At 48.7% G+C, this 20,782-nt stretch overlaps 3 protein-coding genes across 10 annotated transcripts; all 3 read right to left on the bottom strand.

Moving 5' to 3' along the window:
• On the bottom strand, window positions 1-9,241 carry LOC116225702 (T-cell surface glycoprotein CD8 alpha chain-like). 5 transcript variants are annotated; one of them, XM_090139862.1, is made up of 6 exons: window positions 8,865-9,013; window positions 3,840-4,798; window positions 3,007-3,375; window positions 1,871-1,948; window positions 1,599-1,715; window positions 1-767 (listed from the first exon to the last, which is right to left on the bottom strand). In XM_090139862.1, exons 2-6 carry the CDS (start codon window positions 3,883-3,885, stop codon window positions 751-753), a joined length of 627 nt encoding a protein of 208 aa, XP_089995988.1. In that variant the 5' UTR covers window positions 3,886-4,798; window positions 8,865-9,013; the 3' UTR covers window positions 1-750. The 5 variants fall into 5 exon arrangements, with proteins under 5 accessions (XP_089995988.1, XP_089995987.1, XP_089995986.1 ...); XM_090139861.1 differs by lacking the exon at window positions 1,871-1,948 and adding an exon at window positions 2,361-2,453; XM_090139860.1 differs by lacking the exons at window positions 1-767; window positions 1,871-1,948 and adding an exon at window positions 2,361-2,453 and having other exon boundaries at window positions 793-1,715; window positions 3,007-3,320; window positions 8,865-9,241.
• A 2,139-nt stretch (window positions 9,242-11,380) lies between these two features.
• On the bottom strand, window positions 11,381-14,207 carry LOC149918307 (uncharacterized). Its single transcript, XM_090139867.1, has 5 exons — window positions 14,064-14,207; window positions 13,246-13,614; window positions 12,425-12,517; window positions 12,153-12,269; window positions 11,381-11,664 (listed from the first exon to the last, which is right to left on the bottom strand). Exons 1-5 carry the CDS (start codon window positions 14,107-14,109, stop codon window positions 11,654-11,656), a joined length of 636 nt encoding a protein of 211 aa, XP_089995993.1. The 5' UTR covers window positions 14,110-14,207; the 3' UTR covers window positions 11,381-11,653.
• A 2,119-nt stretch (window positions 14,208-16,326) lies between these two features.
• LOC116225701 (T-cell surface glycoprotein CD8 alpha chain-like) lies at window positions 16,327-20,782 on the bottom strand. Of its 4 annotated transcripts, XM_090139841.1 has the most exons (6): window positions 19,663-20,769; window positions 18,841-19,209; window positions 18,184-18,276; window positions 17,685-17,762; window positions 17,412-17,528; window positions 16,327-16,571 (listed from the first exon to the last, which is right to left on the bottom strand). In XM_090139841.1, exons 1-6 carry the CDS (start codon window positions 19,706-19,708, stop codon window positions 16,555-16,557), a joined length of 720 nt encoding a protein of 239 aa, XP_089995967.1. In that variant the 5' UTR covers window positions 19,709-20,769; the 3' UTR covers window positions 16,327-16,554. The 4 variants fall into 4 exon arrangements, with proteins under 4 accessions (XP_089995967.1, XP_089995964.1, XP_089995966.1 ...); XM_090139838.1 differs by lacking the exon at window positions 16,327-16,571 and having other exon boundaries at window positions 16,578-17,528; window positions 19,663-20,782; XM_090139840.1 differs by lacking the exons at window positions 16,327-16,571; window positions 18,184-18,276 and having other exon boundaries at window positions 16,578-17,528; window positions 17,685-17,765; window positions 19,663-20,782.

A 20,782-nucleotide genomic window follows, 5' to 3' on the forward strand; every position in this document is an offset into this window, starting at 1 on the left:
TGTATATGGAGTCTGTAGGGATACTTGTTGGTATTCAGTTTATTCATGACAAAGAATAAAGCAAGGGGACATGTAAAAAGGAAGGGACAAAATCCTGCAGGCAACATACAGGTTGAAAAATTGAGGGATGTGGCTCAGCAGGAGGTGACTTAAGATTTTCTTGATGCCTGTTGAGGAGATTTCAGGTGGAAAAGGGAGTAGAGAAATCCTATCATGGACCCTGGTCAGACATGAATTTATTTCAGCACAGTTTGGAGTGGCCCTTTCAATGGGATCTTTTCTTCTTTTGAAGCACCAGTGGGGAAGGTGCTGTTCAGACTCCCTGCGCTCCTGGAAATAGTTAAACTCAGAGAAAGAGACAAAATTTACAACCATTTAATGGGAAAAATATTACAAAATAGAGAGAGGTTGGGGCATCATCAGAGTTGAGTATTGATAGGATTGGTTTCTTGGTTGTTTCGTGGAAGGCTGAGCTGTGCAGCACAGCGGTGCCTTTTGCACAGTGGCACGGAGCTGCCCGGCTTGTTAGGGTCAGCAGTGTCCGGCGCGGTCTGGGTGTGTCCCAGCAGTGTGGGGCAGGAGCACATGTCAGGCCGCGGGAGGTGTGCAGTGCTGGTGGGCAGCAGGGGAGGAGCAGCCAAATGCCGGCGCTGCATCAGGGCAGCTGTGTGTGCTGCTGCTGGGATCAGTGCGGTGCTTGAGGAGGACGCCTGTGTGCCTTGTGCTGAGCAGCGACGCAGCACTGCTTGCTTACGCTGAGCTTGGTCCTGCAAGTGATGGGCTGGTGGTGAGCGCGTGTGATGCGTGGCTGTGTTTATTTCAGCACTGCTGATGCTTCCTGCTCTTAGCATGGGACATCTGACCAACTTAGCAAGGCGGAATCGAAACTATCAATGAAGATTTCTGAATTTACTCTTCAATCACAATCTTGCATTTGAAAGTGGTTTTGCAATACTAGGATGGTTCAGACTGAAGACACCTAGTTCTGCTTTTAGGCAGACTCTCTGGAAGGCCCTGTGCCTGCTCTGGTGGCTCTGTGCTGACTTAGAGCCTTTCTGCGTGAACCCCTCTGAATGATTTTTTTCCCCTTTGTGCCATCTCTATTATTTCTGAAGGGTCTGTTCAGCAAAATACACCATCAAGCCATGAATTTTAAAAGAAAATGTGGGTGTCTTGTAGCGATGTGTCTATGAGGGCTTGTTCTGCATGCTGCAGAAATTATTGCAACTAGTGGATTTGCGCTGCTAATCTGAATCAGGACGAAATGGCAGAAATCAATGTTTGAGTAATATTTTGGTTCAGGTTCTTTCAACCCAGACTCTGATTTTAGCCAATGCTTTTTGTGGGAGTAAAGTTTAACTGTTTAGAATCAATTTTAAAATAGTGTAAAATTTGATAAAACTTCTCATGATATACCTGGCGATGGGGAAAATATGGATTGGAATTTTATAGAGAGGTTCTTCAGCATTCCCTGTGTCCTGGATGCGCAATGGCTGCATGAGGGCAAGAGGCAGAGAGCGCATTGCCCTGGAGGAGCGGGCTGTGCTCTGTGGTGTGAGGCTGCAGGAACCTCTGCAGGGTGTCAGGGTGCGACTTACTTTGGCAGTGCGTGATGGTGATGGTTATGGCAGTGAGGAGCAGGAGGCAGGTGCCAGCCACTCGAACCCAGAGGAAAACGTCACAGATGGAATTCAGTGTGTTCTCATTGTTTGTTCCTGCAGGAAGGAAGGAGAGAGGAAAGAGGAAAGGCCTAACTGCAGACATCGACTTGTGTCTTCATCGGCCTGCAGTCAGCACAGACTTTTATTTGGCTACTTTTGATCAAAGCAGCACTGCTGGCAGAGCCCCTGCCTCCCCACAGCTGAGTTACCTGCATGCTGGCCCTGTTGCGAGTTGTCCTTTGTGGTGACCTGACTGCTCTGGGTTGTGGCAGTGGGTGTGATGTGTTCTGCTCTTGTTGTGAGTAGATGGAAAAATGGATGAATACAGTGAGTTGCAACAAAACAGCCTTCTCCCACTCCTGCCAGGCCATTGATGATTCTGTGGCCAGCACTGTGGGGGGAATCCGTAGGGGGGACCTGTGATGCCCTGACACTGTGCTGTGAGGTCTGCTTGCATTGCTGAGCTGCCCAGTCGTGAAACCCGAGGGCAGTGAGCTCAGTATTTCTTTCCAGCACCCTCAGAAATTCTGAGCTCTTTAGGTGGCTGCATCCCTTCAATGGCAGCTCACTGAGACAGATCACAATTTTCTCTTGTCCTCACATCCCCAAATGCCTGAAATCAGCACAGCCTTGAATTCAGGCTGTTCCAAGCAATTCAGCATTGCTGGAAGAGCCCCTGCCTCCGCACAGCTGGGTTACCTGCATCTTGACTATTCCAGGAGATGTCCTGCTTGGTGAGGAGGCTGCTCTGGGTGGTGGCTGTGGGTGTGGTAGGGGCTGCTGTTGTTGTGACTGGAAAGAATAAGGGAACACAGGGAGGTAAAGCTGAAGAACTTGCTCCTATCCACGCTATGACATGACCAGCAGAGGGAAAACAAGTTTTGCATGGTAACCAGCCCTGGAAACAGAGGGACTCAGGCACCTAATTTCTTATTAGCCCTTCAGCTCTTTGTTATCTCTGTTATAAAATATGTCCTGAGAGTCATAGGGATTTTTTGAATTTCTTTGTGACGTGCTGTAAGCGTATGGATACTGTCAGAATGTAGAGATCCAGGTGAGGTGAGGAAGGCTGGGGTTTCTGTGGACTTTGTAACTCTCATCGCTCAGGGGTGCAGATGGGATGGAGAGGTGCAGCTGGGCTGTGAGACCACCTGTGTGTTTGGGCAGGGCCGGTACTGTGAGCAGAGCTGGTGGGCAGGGAGCCTCTGTGAGGAGGAGCAGTGCTGTGTGATGAGACGGCTTGGGCAAAGAAGCAGGGACATGGGGAGTGTGGGCGATGGGCCGGATTGAGAAGGCACGGGCAGGGGTGGTGGGTGTAAGCGAGGAGGGTGAAGGTGTTGCTGACCTGGGAAGAAGGCGCGTTGTCCAGAGCTAAAGTGCAGCACCTGGTTGACGTTGCTGGTGCAGAAATAGATCCCTTCATCCTGAGTTGTGAAGTTCTTCACCACCAGCCTATAGAAGTTTCCTGTCCACCTTGCTTCAAACTTTGGAGATGTTATCTTGTTCCCATGGAAAATGTTCCTGGGGATAGGAGAACTGGAGACAATGAAGTGAAGGTTCCCGTCCTTGCCTAGATGGATCCACTGGATACTTATGTATTTGTTGTAAGGCAGGCACTCCAGCTCCAGCCGCTGTCCCTCCTGGGGGTGCTTCATATTCCTGTCAACGAACCTGGCCATCATCGTGTTGCTCTGTCCCTGGGCACCATTGCAACCTGTGGGCAGAAGTCGGCCATGTCCCCTCAGGTGCTGCTTGGGAAGAGCTCCCGGGGCCTTTGGGCAGGGCTCTTCCCTGCTGGTACGGTGTGTGGCAGGCAGGCATCTGGGCTGTGAGGGTGAATACGAAGGGAGGGCCTCGGTATCCAGCACACTTGGGTGCTGTGCTGGAGTCCCTGAGGACTCAGCGTTGAGAGCACCAGGCTCTCAACATGGATGCTGCCCTTCACAGGAGCCATTCAGGTGCCTGCTCATGGATGCTGCCATTTCCCAGCTTCTCCAGAGGTTTTTCCCCCTAACAACTGCTACGTGCTCTCTCTCTCCCCTTCCCCATCCCCTCCAGCAACACCTGTCTGAACAGGCTCTGTTCCTGCTGCGTATCGCACTGCAGTCCCTCCGCTCCCGCTTCCCTGCACAGTCACTGAGCAGCCCTGAATTCCATCCTTCCTGCTTCCATACTCACAGAGCCCCAGGCTGAGCAGGAGGAGCAGTGCAGGAGAGCCGGCCATCGTCCTCGGGGCGGTGCAGCGGAGCGCGGCTGATGTTTCTCACTGAACTTTGGAGGCAGCGTAACTTATAGGAGAGGATGTGATGTCATCAGGACCCTCTTGTGTGAAGAGGTGGCATTCAGAAAAGAATGATTTCTGCAGCACTTCAGTTGTTGATCTCAAACTTGAGCTTGTTTATCAGAATAGAGTTGTTTTTGGTGATGCCAGAGGGTGTTTTGCTATGATGACTTCATTTGATACTCTGACTGACAATGTTCACGCTTGAAATCAAATCAGCCTCCATGAACTGCTTTCTCTCAGCCATTTGGAGCATTCTCATCATGTCCACGCTTGCAGATAAAAGGCGAAGTCCCGTGCCGTTGTTGTGGATTGCAAGTTGTATTTTATGCAGTTGATTTTATTTTAGTATATTTTATTCTATTGTCTTTATCAAATGATCCATGTGTAGTTCTCATCTCATAGTCCATGCATTGCTGACATGTAGCTCCGATGTTCTCCACATTTGTTCTTTATGCTTTCTGTGCAGAAGCCACTGTGTGCAGGGCAGGATGTCTGTAATGTGGTAGCCCTCACTACAGCCCCATGTCCCTGACTCATGCAGACCAATTCTTTTTTTAATGCAAATTCTTGTGTTTTTGTTCTACAACCACGGGGATTTCCGCCCTGCCAAAAACCCCTTCTATGCCTCAACACTGGCTGCTGCCTGCAGGTGACCACTCACACATTGGTAAGTGCTGGGCTTCCTGCAGCTTTGCACACACAGTATTGACAGTTTCCCTTGGCTGGTGTTATTTGTTGTCTCCTGTTGTTATTTCCTGGCTCCACTGTTATTTGTGATGTGTTGTTGTATTCCTCTTTTGCAAATGTTCCCCCTGTTCTGGATGCCAGGAACCAGGCCCCACTGATGGAAGTCCTGTTTGGAGAGAAAATGGGCCGAATTGTCTGGTTATTCCTGGGCTCATTGCATTGGGCCTCAGCACATTTTGTTGAATAAGGAAAGCTGCTGTGAAGCCTGCTAGAATGGGGTAACTATGGTCAGCCCAAGGTAAACTATGATGTTTCCGGTCCACTTATCCAGAGTTGTGCTGAGTCCTCACCTGCTGAGCAGCAACCATCAGCAGCACTGATAGTGCAACTGAGAGAGCTGGAAAAGAGAGATGAGCTTTCAGGTATTAACGTTCTTCCTGCCCTTAATAACAGAGGCATCATGATTAATTATTGTTAAGGCTAAAATTGATTTAATTTATTTACATTGAACAATTAATCAATCATGTATAGGTGTGAGGAGTTTAAATGAAACGGATGGAAGACTGAGTCTAACAGGTTTTGAAATGGGCTCAGGAGGACGTGAGTTTGAGATGAATGATCTCGTTCTTTGCAGAGGGAAATTCAGTTGGAAGAGCGTGGAGATATTTCCCACCATGGATCCCTGTTCTGGCAGACAAATATGTTTGAATATAAGTGGGAATCAATTTCCTTTATTTGAAACATTAGTGGTGTTGATTGTAGCATGCTCAGTCCCTCTGCCCCCGTGAAATCTGTGAGTGAAAGCAAAGACCACACTGAGAGCATTAAGAATTGGATGTGTTTGATCAGGAAGACCTTAGAAGTGAAAGAGAGGTTGGGGTTTGAGTACTGTGTTTTGGCTGTGATTGAGGCATAGGCAGAGAAGATTCAGCCAAATGCCGGCGCTGCATCAGGGCAGCTGTGTGTGCTGCTGCTGGGATCAGTGCGGTGCTTGAGGAGGACGCCTGTGTGCCTTGTGCTGAGCTGAGTAGCTGAGTTCCACATGTTAGTTGTTCTCTGCAATTGTTCCTTGTGATTTCTGTGCAGAAGCTGCTGTGTGCAATCTAGGAGGTCTCTGGTGTGATACCCATCAAGAAAGCCTTATTCCCCAGTGCCGTGCAGATTATTTTTTTACTTTTATTTTTTTACATCTTGTGACTTTCTTCTCCAACCACAAGGACTTCCGCCCTGCCAAATAATCCTTTTGTGCTTCGACATTCAGGGCCTTTGCTGCTGCCTCTAGTTGGCCACTCACACGCTGGTAGTGGTTTTGGACTTCCTGCAGCCATACCACCAACATCTGCCTCTGAACCTATGGACCAGCTGAATAAACGGGAGGTGTTACTTTCAGAGCACTCCGTTCTAAACAGACAATATCCTTAATATGTAAATATGAAATCAATTTTATTTTCAGTGCCTTTACTAAAATGTTAAAAATATAAGCAAAAAAAAAAAAAAAAAAGACAGAACTTGTGGGATATGTGGCCTTGTTTTTGTGTAACTAACGCTCTGATCTGGCTTGATGGCAGTGCCTGCAGTTGTCAGTGAGGCCTCAGTGGGGTTTGTCAGAGAATTCTGCTGAAATTTTACTCTTCCTGTACTTCATCCTTGGCTGTAATTGGTCCCAAAAGCGGGTAGTGCCAAAACCTGATGACACGAATAAGGCATGGTTGTGAAGCTGATGATGCTTTCATCCAACCTGACCTCTGTTCTTACATTCCTGTATCAAACCGCAGAGCCCTGCTGCCCATTGTCGGCTGTTGACAAGGCTGTGTTCAGCCAAATGGTGGTATGTGGCTGTGAGCCCTGTGAAGTCTGCATGAGCTAGAGCAGACCTTAACAAAACAATCTGAGAATCTGATGGATCTATCAAATACCATTACAAGCATGTATGTCTTGAAATCCCATCAACGAAATATGAACAGTCCATCTTCCATTGAGATGTTTGAGCTATGCTGCTTATGTGGGCTCCTCTTGGTGTCAGTTTATTCTTCTCAAGCTAAGCTGAATCCACGCTGCCTTTGCCATGGGATCAGGAGCTTTGGGAGAGCCCGGTTTCACTTCCTGATGGAGGAATGTGGGACAGGAGCTGAAGCTCTGGGCATGCCTTGTTGTTGGCTGAAGTTGTACCATGTTTTGTGAGGTGCTGCATTGAGCTGCTTCTGCCTTACACCAGCATTGTGACCAAAGTAGTAAAATTGCTCTTTTTAGTGGTTCGGTGTGGTTGGACAGGACAGGAACCTATTGATGAAAGCATTAATTTGAACGTATCTTGGGACTGGATTCTCACCCTGCCATGGAGCACGGAAGCCTACCCACAGCATCTCGTGTTCAGGGATGTGTTTGGCGTACCTCTACAAGTGGAGAACATGGTAAGCCAGGCAGAATGCTTGCCTTTCTTAGAAGGGACATCTTGCTTCCCTCCTCTGCCCTACTGTTAGCGTTATTTAAGTGTGGGTCAATCCCAGATACCAAAGAGAAACTCAGATGTTTGCCTCCTAAATACAGAAGTGTTCCTGCGGCTCACCAATGGAGTTTCTTTTCACATGAGCTCCCCACTTCCTGTGATGTGTTCAGAACCTGGGTGCTGTGTCACCGTTCAGAGGACTCCTTTTCCTCTTCATGTTCAGATTTTGATTTGTTGGAAATCTTTGTGAGTCAGTCCTACACCAAAGACACCTCCCAGCCCTGCCTCTTCTGATGTGTTCTGTTGTGAGTGCCATGCAGGATGAGGGCAATATTGCTGAGTCATATGGGCTGCCTTTTGGGGAATCGCTCCTTTCTGCTGCCTTTTAAGAATCTGTCAATGAATATATGACTTGCAGGCAAGATGAAAGCATGTTGTCAGTGGAGAGGGAGCAGTAAGGGGCTGTCATGCATCCCTTCCAGCAGGGAAACATTCCACTGGCCGGAGAGGGACCCAGGCAAGTTTAGCTCTACTGGAGACATCTGCGTGTGATCAGATGAAGCCAGTGTACTCCTGAGTCTCCATCTTTCATCTCCTAAGTAACAAATTTTCTGGGGCAGGGATCTTCATTTCCTGGGTCCTGTGTTTATATCTCTTAGCACAAAGCAGTTTCTCCTTTCTGTAAAATCATAAGATTTACCAAGGTTGGGGGAGAGCTCGAGGATCATCCAATTCAACCGTTCCACTATCCCCAGTATTCCCACTAACCCACATCCCTCAGTACCACATCTGAACCTTTCTTGAATGCCTCCAGTTTCAGTGACTCCACCACCTCCCTGGGCAGCCTGCTCCTGTGCCTGTCCACTCTCTCGGAGAAGAGGTATTTCCTAAGGTCTAACCTGAATCTTCCCTGGCACAACTTGCGGCCAATCCTTCTAGTCCTAGTAACAAATATGAACAGGTAAGACTGTTCCAGTGGCAACTACTCTATTCTGAAAAGCTTCAGAGAGTAGCAGGACCTCCAGGTGAAGATTTACTCCACCACCTTCACCTGTGAAGGCAATTTAGATCATCAGCATGGATGACTTTTCTCTGTGCCTGCTGAGGAGATTGGAGTTGCGCAAGCTAGGAGAGAGATTCTATCATGGACCCAAGTCAGACACTCATTTCTTCCAACATGACTTGGAGTTGGACTTCATCATGGAATTTTGGTTTTGTCAATATTAATGGGATAGCATGTTACGTTATAAATCTGTCTGCCACCTATGTTTTTAATCAAGCAGTCTAAATTCCACAATGATAGAAATAGAAGTTACATCCAGCTTGTAGGGAAGACTTCAGATTTGACAGGATGGGGCATTAGAAATCAGTATTGATAGGATTGATTTCTTGGTTTCTGCTGGTGTGGTGCGTGGCAGGCAGGCAGCCGGGCTGTGATGGTGAATGCGAAGGGAGTTTCTCGGTGTCCAGCACGCTTGGGTGCTGTGCTGGAATCCCTGGGGACTCAGTGTTGTGAGCACCAGGCTCTTGAGATGGATGCTGCCCTTCAGAGCAACCCTTCAGCTGCCATCTTGGGGCTGCTGCCATTTTCCCAACGTCTTTGACAGATGGTTCCTTAGTAACAACTTCTAAACTGCCCCTCTCTCCCCTTCCCCATCCCCTCCAGCAACACCTGTCTGAACAAGCTCTGCTCCTGCTGCGTATCGCACTGCAGTCCCTCCGCTCCCGCTTCCCTGCACAGTCACTGAGCAGCCCTGAATTCCATCCTTCCTGCTTCCATACTCACAGAGCCCCAGGCTGAGCAGGAGGAGCAGTGCAGGAGAGCCGGCCATCGTCCTCGGGGCGGTGCAGCGGAGCGCGGCTGATCTTTCTCACTGAACTTTGGAGGCAGCGTAACTTATAGGAGAGGATGTGATGTCATCAGGACCCTCTTGTGTGAAGAGGTGGCGTTCAGAAAAGAATGATTTTTGCAGCACTTCAGTTGTGGTCCAGAACTTGGGCTGGTTCATCATTACCGGATTGTTTTTAATGGTGCCTTGGATATTTTGCTTCTGCACCTTCAGTTGAGATTCAGACATTGACAGTGTTTGTGCTTGTAATCAAATGTGCTGCCACAAACTGCTGTCTCTCAGCCATTTGAGTTACCCTCATCATGTCCAAATTTGCAGATAACAAGGAGAAGTCCCATACCATTAACATGGTTTGCAAGTTATATTTCATGCAGTGGATTTTATGTTCTATTCTGTTTTCAGGTTGATCCATGTGTAGTTCTCATCTCATGGTCCATGCCTTGCTGACATGTAGCTTAGTGCTTCAGCTCAGCTGTTCTCTTCAATTCATCTTGATACTTTCTGTGTGCAGGGCAGGAGGTCTGTGATGTGGTAGCCATCACTACAGCCCCATGTCCCAGACTCTTGCAGACTTTTTTTTTTTTAAATTTAACTTCTTATGTTTTTGTTCTAAAACCACAGGCACTTCTACCCTGCCAAAAAAAAAACAAAAAAACCCTTATATGCCTCAACACTGAGGGCCCTTGCTGCTGCCTGCAGGTGACCACTCACACATTGGTAAGTGCTGGGCTTCCTGCAGCTTTGCACACACAATAGTGACAGTTTCCCTGGGCTGATGTTATTTATGTCTTCTCTTGTTATTTCCTGGCTCCACTGTTCTTTGTGATGTGTTGCTGTATTCCTCTTTTGCAAATGTGCCCCCTGTTCCTGAATGCCAGAAACCAGGCACTGCTGTCTGATGAAAGTGCTGTTTGGTGAGAAATTGGGCCTAAATTGGCTGAATATCCCTAGGCTCATTTTATTGGGCCTGAAAGCATTTGGGAGAATAAGGAAAGCTTCTGTGAAGCCTTCTAGAATCTGTTATCCTAGGCTTTTTTTGAGGTGTTAAGACTTGCGAGGCAGCATAAATTAGAGCAGCTTTTTTTTTACAATATAAGTAGAAATTTTGGTTCATCCATCCATTAAATAACATCACAAGAATCTGTGTATTGTAATCCCAAAAAGGAAATGTGAAGAGTGGGCCTTAAGACCTCTTTCCATCTCCAATCATAACATCTAAGTTATGCTGTTTGTGTCTGCTGTAAGTGTATTCCTCTCAATGTAACTAGAATCCATTCTACATTTGCAGTGGGATCAGGAGCTTTGAGGAGTGCCTGACTTCACTGCCTGCTGGAGGAACGTGGGGCAGGAGCTGAACCTATGGCCATGCCTTGTGGATGGCTGCAGCTGTCCCATGTTTTGTGAGGTGCTGCATTGAGCTGCTTCTGCCTTACACCAGCACTGTGACCAAAGTAGGAAAATTCCTCGTGGTAGTGGTTCACTATGGATTAGAAGAGAACCTGTTGGCAATTGCATTAGGCTGAATGTTTCTTGGGACTGGATTCTCATCCTGCCATGGAGCACGGTTGCCTAACTACAGCATCTCGTCATTAGAGGTGTGTTAGATGAACCTCTACAAGTGGGGTACAGGAAAGTCCAGGAAGACCTGTTGCCTTTCTTAGTAGGGATATCTTACTTCCCACTTTTCTAGGAGTCATTCCAAATCAATAAAGGACATCTTGTGTTCGGCGTCTACTACAGAGCATGTGGTCAGGGTGAGCCTGTGGATAAGACCTTCGTGTTTCGGCTGCTTTTGTCACAAATTGTCACAGTCTCATCTCGATTGGGGATTTCAAACACCCAAATGTTCTACTGAGAAAGCAACACAGTGAGCTGCAAGTAATCCCGGATACTCCTGTCATGTGCTGAAGATAGCCTTCTGGTCCAGGTATTGGACAAACTGACCGGAGGTGTAATGTTTCTGGACCTTTTCCTCACCATCCCAGAGGAGCTCATTAAAGAGGCTAAGATTGGAGGCACTCTGGGCTGCAGTGGCCACGCTGTGGTAAAGTTTGTGATCTTGAGGAAAAAGGAGCTCTCAAAAATCAAAGTAGGGATCCTGAACTTCAGGAGAGTGAACTTGAGGCTCTTCAAGGATTTGCTGCCTGAGATCCCCTGGGAAGCTGTCCTTACAGCCATAGGAGTGTAGCAGAACTGGCAGTCCTTTAAGGATGCCTTTCTGAGAGCAGAAGAGCAAACTGAGGGATAAAAGGACTTACACAGGCAGTGGAAGCAGAAATGTGTGGCCTGGGAAGAGTTAAGAAATGCTGTCTGGATGTGCAGAGATGGGAAAGCACGTTGAATCTGCCTGCCCTCGTGGAAATTGTCAATCAAGACAACCAACTTGCAGAAAGAGATAAAAATTACAGTGGGGAAGGTATCAGAAAATAGAAGGAGACTGGGACATGAGAGCTGAGTATTGGATATTTTATTGGTTTCTTGGTTGTTTCGTGGAAGGCTGAGCTGTGCAGCACAGCGGTGCCTTTTGCACAGTGGCACGGAGCTGCCCGGCTTGTTAGGGTCAGCAGTGTCCGGCGCGGTCTGGGTGTGTCCCAGCAGTGTGGGGCAGGAGCACATGTCAGGCCGCGGGAGGTGTGCAGTGCTGGTGGGCAGCAGGGGAGGAGCAGCCAAATGCCGGCGCTGCATCAGGGCAGCTGTGTGTGCTGCTGCTGGGATCAGTGAGTTCCTATGTTGAGCCTGAAATTTAGCAGCAAATGCAGATGTTGTGTAACAATCTCTCCTTCAGCATTTGTGCTGCTTGTTACAGATATTAATGCAGCTAATGGATCCTCAGTGGTAATCTTGATCAGTGTGAGAAGGCCAAAATAAATGGTTGAGTAATGTTTTGGATTCTGGCATTTTCAACCCCAAAATGGTGATATCGGGATGGCAGAGTCAACGCAGTTTGTGATTTCTTGTCTGTTTCTAATTTCTGTACACGATTGCAATAATGCTTGATTATAATTTCTTATCTGTAAGTGTAGAATGTGATATATATTTCTGAACCTAAATCTAGTGATGAGCAAAATGTGGAAAAAAATTTTAAGAGCAGTCCTTCAGCATTCCCTGTGTCCTGGATGCGCAGTGGCTGCAACAGGCAGAGAGCCCATTGCCCTGGAGGAGCGGGCTGTGCTCTGTGGTGTGAGGCTGCAGGAACCTCTGCAGGGTGTCAGGGTGCGACTTACTTTGGCAGTGCGTGATGGTGATGGTTATGGCAGTGAGGAGCAGGAGGCAGGTGACAGCCAGGTTAACCCACATGACCATTTTACAGTAGAATCTTGGTGTGTTCTCGTTGCTTGTTCCTGCAGGAAGAGAGGAAAGAGGAAAGAGTAAAGGCCTAGTTGTTGACATCTCCCTGCATCCTGAAATGCCTGGAGTCAGCATAGATATTAGTTTGGCCTCTTCTAACCAAAGCAGCACTGCTGGCAGAGCCCCTGCCTCCCCACTTCTGGGTTACCTGTGTCTGGGCTGTGCTGGGAGATGTCCCTCATGGTGACCTGGCTGCTCTGGTTGGCAGCAGTGGCTGTGGTGGGTGCTGCTGTTGTTGTGACTGGAAGGAGAAACAGATGAATATGTTCAGAAAACAACGATTTCTGCAGCACTTCATTTGTGTCCTAGAACATGGGCTGGTTCATCGTTACAGGGTTGTTTTTAATGGTGCTTCAGGGATTCTGCTTCTGCATCTTCAGTAGATGCACATTAAATAAAGCCACTTTCTCCTACCTCTCCAAGAACAGGGGCGACACGGGACTTTATAGGTCCCATTTTGAAAAGTGATACACTGAAACAACACCCAACCATGGAAATGGAAGGCTTAGTGTTCCTAATTCATTGGCAGCACAGTCAGTGGTCCTTCTTGTTAGGAACAATGTTTTGGGTGATGTGGGAACGTTTTCTTTCCACAGTCAAACCTCCACCTCACCTGTGAGGTGCTTTTTGAGGTGCTGTAAACATACAGAGGGTATCAAGACATTGAGGATTAACGTGAGGTGAGCAAGGAGTTGCTGACTGTGGATGTTGTAACTCTCATCCCACATCCACCAGCAGTGAGGGATGGGGAGGTGCTGCTGGGCTGCGCGACCACCTGTGTGTTTGGGCAGGGCCGGTACTGTGAGCAGAGCTGGTGGGCAGGGAGCCTCTGTGAGGAGGAGCAGTGCTGTGTGATGAGACGGCTTGGGCAAAGAAGCAGGGACATGGGGAGTGTGGGCGATGGGCCGGATTGAGAAGGCACGGGCAGGGGTAGTGGGTGTAAGCGAGGAGGGTGAAGGTGTTGCTGACCTGGGAAGAAGGCGGGTTGTCCAGAGCTGATGTGGAGCCCTGGGTTGATGTAGTTGATGCAGAAATAGATCCCCTCATCCTGTGCCCTGAAGGATTTTACCACCAGCTGATAGAAGTTTCCTCTCCATAGCACCTCAAAGTTTGGAGCTGTTTTCTCACCCTCCTGCATGGTGTTTGAATAAGAATGGGTACTGGAGAGAATGAAGTGAAGGTTCCCATCCTTATCCAGGCGGATCCAGGTTACTTTCCAGGAGGTTTTGTTTCTCCAGCAGTCCAACTCCAGCCGCTGTCCCTCCTGGAGCTGTATGATCCTCCTGTTGAGGAACCTGATCACCACCGCATCCCTCTGTCCCTGGGCGCCAGTGCAGCCTGTGGGCAGAAGTCGGCCATGTCCCCTCAGGTGCTGCTTGGGAAGAGCTCCGGGTGCTTTTGGGCAGGGCTCTTCCCTGCTGGTGCAGAGTGTGGCAGGCAGGCAGCCGGGCTGAGAGGGTGAATGCGGAGAAGGACCTCGGCGTCTAGCACGCTTGGGTGCTGTGCTGGAGTCCCTGGGGACTCAGCGTTGAGAGCACCAGGCTCTCTAGATGGCAGCCCTGCAGCTGCCTTCTCGGGGCTGCTGCCATTTCCCAGCTTCTTTGCCAGCTGATTCCCCCCTAACAACTGTTACATGCCCCCTCTCTCCCCTTCCCCATCCTGTCCAGCAACACCTGTCTGAACAGGTTCTGTTCCTGCTGCGTATCGCACTGCAGTCCCTCCGCTCCCGCTTGTCTGAGCAGTCACTGAGCAGCCCTGAATTCCATCCTTCTGGCTTCCATACTCACAGAGCCCCAGGCTGAGCAGGAGGAGCAGTGCAGGAGAGCCGGCCATCGTCCTCGGGGCGGTGCAGCGGAGCGCGGCTGATGTTTCTCACTGAACTTTGGAGGCAGCGTAACTTATAGGAGAGGATGTGATGTCATCAGGACCCTCTTGTGTGAAGAGGTGGCATTCAGAAAAGAATGATTTCTGCAGCACTTCAGTTGTTGATCTCAAACTTGAGCTTGTTTATCAGAATAGAGTTGTTTTTGGTGATGCCAAAGGGTGTTTGCTTGCTATGATGACTTCATTTGATACTCTGACTGACAATGTTCATGCTTGAAATCAAATGTGCTGCCATAAACCTCTGTCTCTCAGCCATTTGGGGCACTCTCATCATGTCCACGTTTGCAGATAACAAGGAGAATACCCGTGCCATTGTTGTGGATTGCAAGTTGCATTTTTTGCAGGAGATTTTATTTTAGTATATTTTATTCTATTGTCTTTACCAACTGATCAATGTGCACTTCTCATCTCAGGGTCCATGCATTGCTGACATGTAGCTGAGTGCTTTGGCTCAGCTGTTCTCCACATTTCTTCTTCATACTTTCTGTGCAGAAGCTGCAGTGTGCAGGGCAGGAGGTCTGTGATGTGTAGCCATTACTACAGCCCCATGTTCCAGACTCAAGCAGACCAATTCTTTTTTTTTTTTTAATGCAAATTCTTGTGTTTCTGTTCTACAACCACAGGGACTTCCGCCCTGACAAAAAAAAAAAACCCTTCTATGCCTCAACACTGCATGCCCTGGCTGCTGCCTGCAGGTGACCACTCACACGTTGGTAAGTGCTGGGCTTCCTGCAGCTTTGCACACACAGTAGCGACAGTTTCCCTGGGCTGGTGTTATTTGTGTCTTTTGTTGTTATTTCCTGGCTCTACTGTTCTTTGTGATGTGTTGCTGTTTTCCTCTTTTGCAAATGTGTCCCCTGTTCCTGGATGCCATCTTTCCTTGCTGTCTGAGGAAAGTGCTGTTTGGTGAGAAATCAGGCTGAAATTGTCTGGTTATGCCTGGGCTCATTTCATTGGGCCTGAAAGTACTTGGGAGATTAAGGAAAGCTGCTGTGAAGCCTTCTAGGCTGGGCTAACTAAGGTTAGCCTAGGATAAATTATGATGTTTCAGATCCACTTATCTAAAGTTGTGCTGAGTCCTCACCTGCTGAGCAGCGGCCATCAGCAGCACTGATAGTGCAACTGAGAGAAAAGAGGATGAGCTTTCAGGTGTAGGGGTTCTTCCTGAGTTTAAAAACAGAGGCATCATGATTTATTATTAGTTAGTTTGTGGTGAAATTGGTTTGTTCTTAATTAATGCAGCAGTGTGCGCAGGTGGCCAAGAAGGCCAACGGCATCCTGGCTTGCATCAGGAGCCGTGTTGCCAGCAGGAACAGGGAAGTGATTGTCCCCCTGTACTCAGCACCGGTGAGGCCGCACCTCGAGTTCTGTGTCCAGTTTTGGGCCCCTTGCTGTAAGAAAGACATCGAGGCCCTGGAGCGTGTTCAGAGAAGGGCAACAAAGCTGATGTGGGGTCTGGAGCTCAGGCCTTATGAGGAGCGGCTGAAGGAGCTGGGATTGTTCAGTCTGGAGAAGAGGAGGCTCAGGGGAGACCTTATTGCTCTCTATAACTACCTAATGGAGGTTGCAGTGAGCTGGGGGTCGGCCTCTTCTCTCGTGTGACTGGTGATAGGACCAGAGGGAATGGCTTCAAGCTGCACCAGGGGAGATTTAGGTTGGACGTTAGGAAATACTACTTTTCTGAATGAGTGGTCAGGCAGTGGAATGGGCTGCCCAGGGAGGTGTTGGAGTCACCGACCCTGGAGGTGTTCAAGGAATGTTTGGATTTTGTGCTGGGGGACGTGGTTTAGTGAGTGCTATTGGTGATAGGTGGATGGTTGGACTGGATGATCTTGAAGGTCCTTTCCAACCTTGGTGATTCTGTGATTCTGTGAATTTAGGTCAAACGATGAATCAATGAAATGTGGAGAGTGCAGACAAAATCCTGGAGGGAAGACTGACACATTTTGTAATGGGCTGAGGTGGACATGAGTTTGAGATGAATGATCTTGGTGCTTGCTGGGGGGGTTTCAGTTGGAAAAGCTGGGAGGTATTTCCCACCAGGGATCCGTGCACAGAAAGACAAATATATTCGAATATAGCTGGGAGTCAATTTCTTTTACTTTAAGTTTTATTGGCGTTGGTTGTTTCATTGCCCCTGTGAAAACTGTGAATGAATCCAAAGAACACACTGAGAGCGTTAAGACTTAGAGGCGTTTAATCGGGAAGACCTCAGAAGTGAGAGGTGGTGTATGGGAGCTGAGTTTTGGGTGTGATTGAGGTGAAGGCAGAGAAGGAGCAGCCAAATGCCGGCGCTGCATCAGGGCAGCTGTGTGTGCTGCTGCTGGGATCAGTGCGGTGCTTGAGGAGGACGCCTGTGTGCCTTGTGCTGAGCAGCGACGCAGCACTGCTTGCTTACGCTGAGCTTGGTCCTGCAAGTGATGGGCTGGTGGTGAGCGTGTGTGACGCGTGGCTGTGTTTATTTCAGCACTGCTGATGCTTCCTGCTCTTAGCATGGGACATCTGACCAATTTAGCAAGGCGGAATGCAGACTATCAATGAAGATTTCTGAATTTACTCTTAAATCACAATCTTGCATTTGAAATAGAGGTTTGACAACAATGAAGAAAAATACCCAGTTGTGCTTTTAGACAGAGTCTATTAAAGGCATTGTGTTGGCTGTAAGCTGACTTCGAGCCCTACGAGATGAATCTCCCTCCACGGTACTCCTACCCATTTTCTGTCACTGTTGTGTATCGGTTTTGTTGAATTACAATGTTGACCCAGAAATTTAGCAGCAAATGCAGAAGTTGTGTAACAATCTCTCTTTCAGCGTTAGTGCTGCATGCTGGAGAAATTAATGCAACTAATGGATCTTCACAGGTAATCCTGATCAGTGTGGGAAGGCCAAAATAAAAGGTAGAGTAATGTTTTGGATTCTGGCAATTTCAACCCCAAAATGGTGATGGCAAATTAAACATAGTTTGGAATTTCTTGTCTTTTTATAATTACTGTTAAGAAATCCAATAGTGGGTGTTCATAATATCTTGTCTGTAAGTGAACAACATGTTAAATACTTCTGAAGCTAAATGTGTAGATGAGAAAAATATTGGAAATGATTTTAAGAGAGGTACTCCTGCCTTTTCTGTGTCCTGGGTACACAATGGCTGCATGAGGGCAAGAGGCAGAGAGCGCATTGCCCTGGAGGAGCGGGCTGTGCTCTGTGGTGTGAGGCTGCAGGAACCTCTGCAGGGTGTCAGGGTGCGACTTACTTTGGCAGTGCGTGATGGTGATGGTTATGGCAGTGAGGAGCAGGAGGCAGGTGACAGCCAGGTTAACCCACATGACCATTTTACAGTAGAATCTTGGTGTGTTCTCGTTGCTTGTTCCTGCAGGATGAACGGAGAGAGAGGAAAGAGTGAAGTCCCAGCTGCACACATCTCCCTGCATCCTGAAATGCCTGTAGCCGGCACAAAATTTTATTTGGCCTCTTCTAACCAAAGCAGCACTGCTGGCAGAGCCCCTGCCTCCCACAGCTGGGTTACCTGCATGCTGGCCCTGTTGCGAGTTGTCCTTTGTGGTGACCTGGCTGCTCTGGGTGGTGGCAGTGGGTGTGATGTGTTCTGCTGTTGTTGTGGGTGGATGGAAAAATGGATGAATACAGTGAGATACAAGAAAACAGCCTTCTCCCACTCTTGCCAGACCATTGATGATTCTGTGGCCAGCACTGTGGGGGGACTCTATAGGGCCCATTTTGACCTGTGATGCCCTGACAGTGTGATGTGAGGTCTGCTTGCATTGCTGAGCTGCCCAGCCGTGAAACCTGAGGTCAGTGAACTCAGTATTTCTTTCCAGCACCCTCAGAAATTCTGAGCTCTTTAGGTGGCTGCATCCCTTCAATGGCAGCTCTCTGAGAAAAATTATTAGAATTTTCCCTTCTTCTAACATCCCCAAATGCCTACAGTCAGCACAGCCTTGAATTCAGGCTGTTCCAAGCAATTCAGCACTGCTGGCAGAGCCCCTGCCTCCCCACAGCTGGGTTACCTGCATGTGGGCCCTGTTGTGAGCTGTCCTTCTTGGTGAGCTGGCTGCTCTGGGTGGTGGCTGTGTGTGTGGTGGGTGCTGTTGTTGTTGTGCCTGGAAAGAAGAAATAACTGAATAGAGTGAGGTACAACAGAAGAGCTTCTTCCTATCCGTGCCAGAACATGTCCATCGGAGGATGAACTTCTCTACGGTCTGCTTCGAACAGTGCTTTCACATACTGCCCAGCCCAGGAAACAGAATTTGGACTTATCAGTCTCCTCAGCATGATCTCTATTATAAAATATGTCCTGAGAGTCATAGGGACTTTTTTAGTTTCTGTTTCAGGTGCAGTGAGCATTTGGATACTGTCAGAATGTAGAGATCCAGGTGAGGTGAGGAAGGCTGGGGTTCCTGTGGACTTTGTAAGTCTCAACCCTCAGAGGTGCTGATGGGATGGGGAGGTGCAGCTGGGCTGTGAGACCACCTGTGTGTTTGGGCAGGGCCGGTACTGTGAGCAGAGCTGGTGGGCAGGGAGCCTCTGTGAGGAGGAGCAGTGCTGTGTGATGAGACGGCTTGGGCAAAGAAGCAGGGACATGGGGAGTGTGGGCGATGGGCCGGATTGAGAAGGCACGGGCAGGGGTGGTGGGTGTGAGCGAGGAGGGTGAAGGTGTTGCTGACCTGGGAAGAAGGCGGGTTGCCCAGAGCTGAAGTGCAGCACTGGGTTGATGTAGTTGATGCAGAAATAGATCCCTTCGTCCTGTGCCCTGAAGTTCTTCACTACCAGCCGATAGGAGTTTCCTTTCCATGATGCCTCAAAGTTTGGAGCTGTTTTCTCAGCCTCCTGCAAGGTAGAGGGATAAGATTGTGTACTGGAGAGAATGAAGTGAAGGTTCCCACCGTTGTCCAGGCGGATCCAGAAGATGGGTCTGTTTCTCTCATAATTCAGGCACTCCAGCTCCAGCCGCTGTCCCTCCTGGGGGTGCTTCATATTCCTGTTGAGGAACCTGGCCTCCAGCGTGTTCCTCTGTCCCTGGGCAGTGGTGCAGCCTGTGGGCAGAAGTCGGCCATGTCCCCTCAGGTGCTGCTCAAGAAGAGCTCCGGGTGCTTTTGGGCAGGGCTCTTCCCTGCTGGTGCAGTGCGTGGCAGGCAGGCAGCCGGGCTGTGAGGGTGAATGCGGACGGAGGGCCTCGGCATCCAGCACATTTGGGTGCTGTGCTGGAGTCCCTGGGGATTCAGCACTGAGAGTGCCAGGCTCTTGAGATGGATGCTGCCCTTCAGCTGCCTTGTTTGGGCTGCTGCTATTTTCCCAACTTCTTTGACGGATGATTCCTTGCTATCAACTGCTACATGCTCTCTCTCCCCCTTCCCCATCCCCTCCAGCAACACCTGTCTGAACAGGTTCTGTTCCTGCTGCGTATCGCACTGCAGTCCCTCCGCTCCCGCTTGCCTGTGCAGTCACTGAGCAGCCCTGAATTCCATCCTTCTGGCTTCCATACTCACAGAGCCCCAGGCTGAGCAGGAGGAGCAGTGCAGGAGAGCCGGCCATCGTCCTCGGGGCGGTGCAGCGGAGCGCGGCTGATGTTTCTCACTGAACTTTGGAGGCAGTGTAACTTATAGGAGAGGATGTGATGTCATCAGGACCCTCTTCTGTGAAGAGTCCATGTTCATCCTCTCAGGTGAAACAGTGAGAAAAGATTTCTGCAGCACTTCATTTTTGATCCAGAACTTGGGCTTGTTTATTGTTTTAGCATTGTTTTTAATGTTGCCTCTGGGATTTTGCTGCAGTGTCTTCAGTTGAGATACAGACTGGCAGTTATCCTTCTAGAAATTGGGTGAACCACCACGGGCTGATATTTCCCACTAACTTCATGTCCAGATCTGCAGAAAACAAGAACAAGTCTGGGGCCATGGCTATGGACAAGATGTTGTTTTTCTTTGGAAGTTTGTATTTCATTGTACTTTATTTTATTCAATTTACGGGTTAAAGAAGACCTGGGAATGGTTTGCAGCATCTACCCATCTGCACCTTATCTCTGAGTCCTTGCACTGCTGACATGTCTGAGTTTTGCAGCTCTGCTGTTCTCTGCATCTCTTTCTAGTTCTCTGCAGAAGCTGCTGTGTGCAAGGCAGGAGCTCTGTGGTATTACGCTGATCATGACAGCCACACGTCCCAGTAGTTTGCTGAGTTTATGTCTTTAATAATATCCTTCTTCACCCACAGCCGTTTCCGCCCCTTCTGAAGTAAAGAACAACCATCCCACTCTACCTTTTTTAACACTCTGAGGCCTGCCCACTGTCTGTAGGTGACCTCACACACTGCTAAGCCTTTTGTCTTCCTGCAGCTTTGCTCATACAGTCACAACAGTTCCTCTAGGCTGGTGTTATTTGCTCCTTCTTTGGGGATTTCCTGGCTTTCCCGCTATGTTTTGATAATGTGTGAGGCATTCTTCTATTACCTTTGCAAGAAAACCCTCTGGATGTTAACAAGCTAGGCTATTCTGACTGCTGGAACAACTGTTGTGTGAGAAAATGAGCTGCAAGTGATTGGGAACTGGGTTCATCTCATTGGACCTCCAAGCATTGTGGTGAGTGCAGAAAGCTGGTGTGAGGCCTGCTGAGG

Source organism: Phasianus colchicus, chromosome 4 (assembly GCF_987193195.1).
Source record: "Phasianus colchicus chromosome 4, bPhaCol1.hap1.1, whole genome shotgun sequence".
Classification (NCBI taxonomy): Eukaryota; Metazoa; Chordata; class Aves; order Galliformes; family Phasianidae; genus Phasianus; species Phasianus colchicus.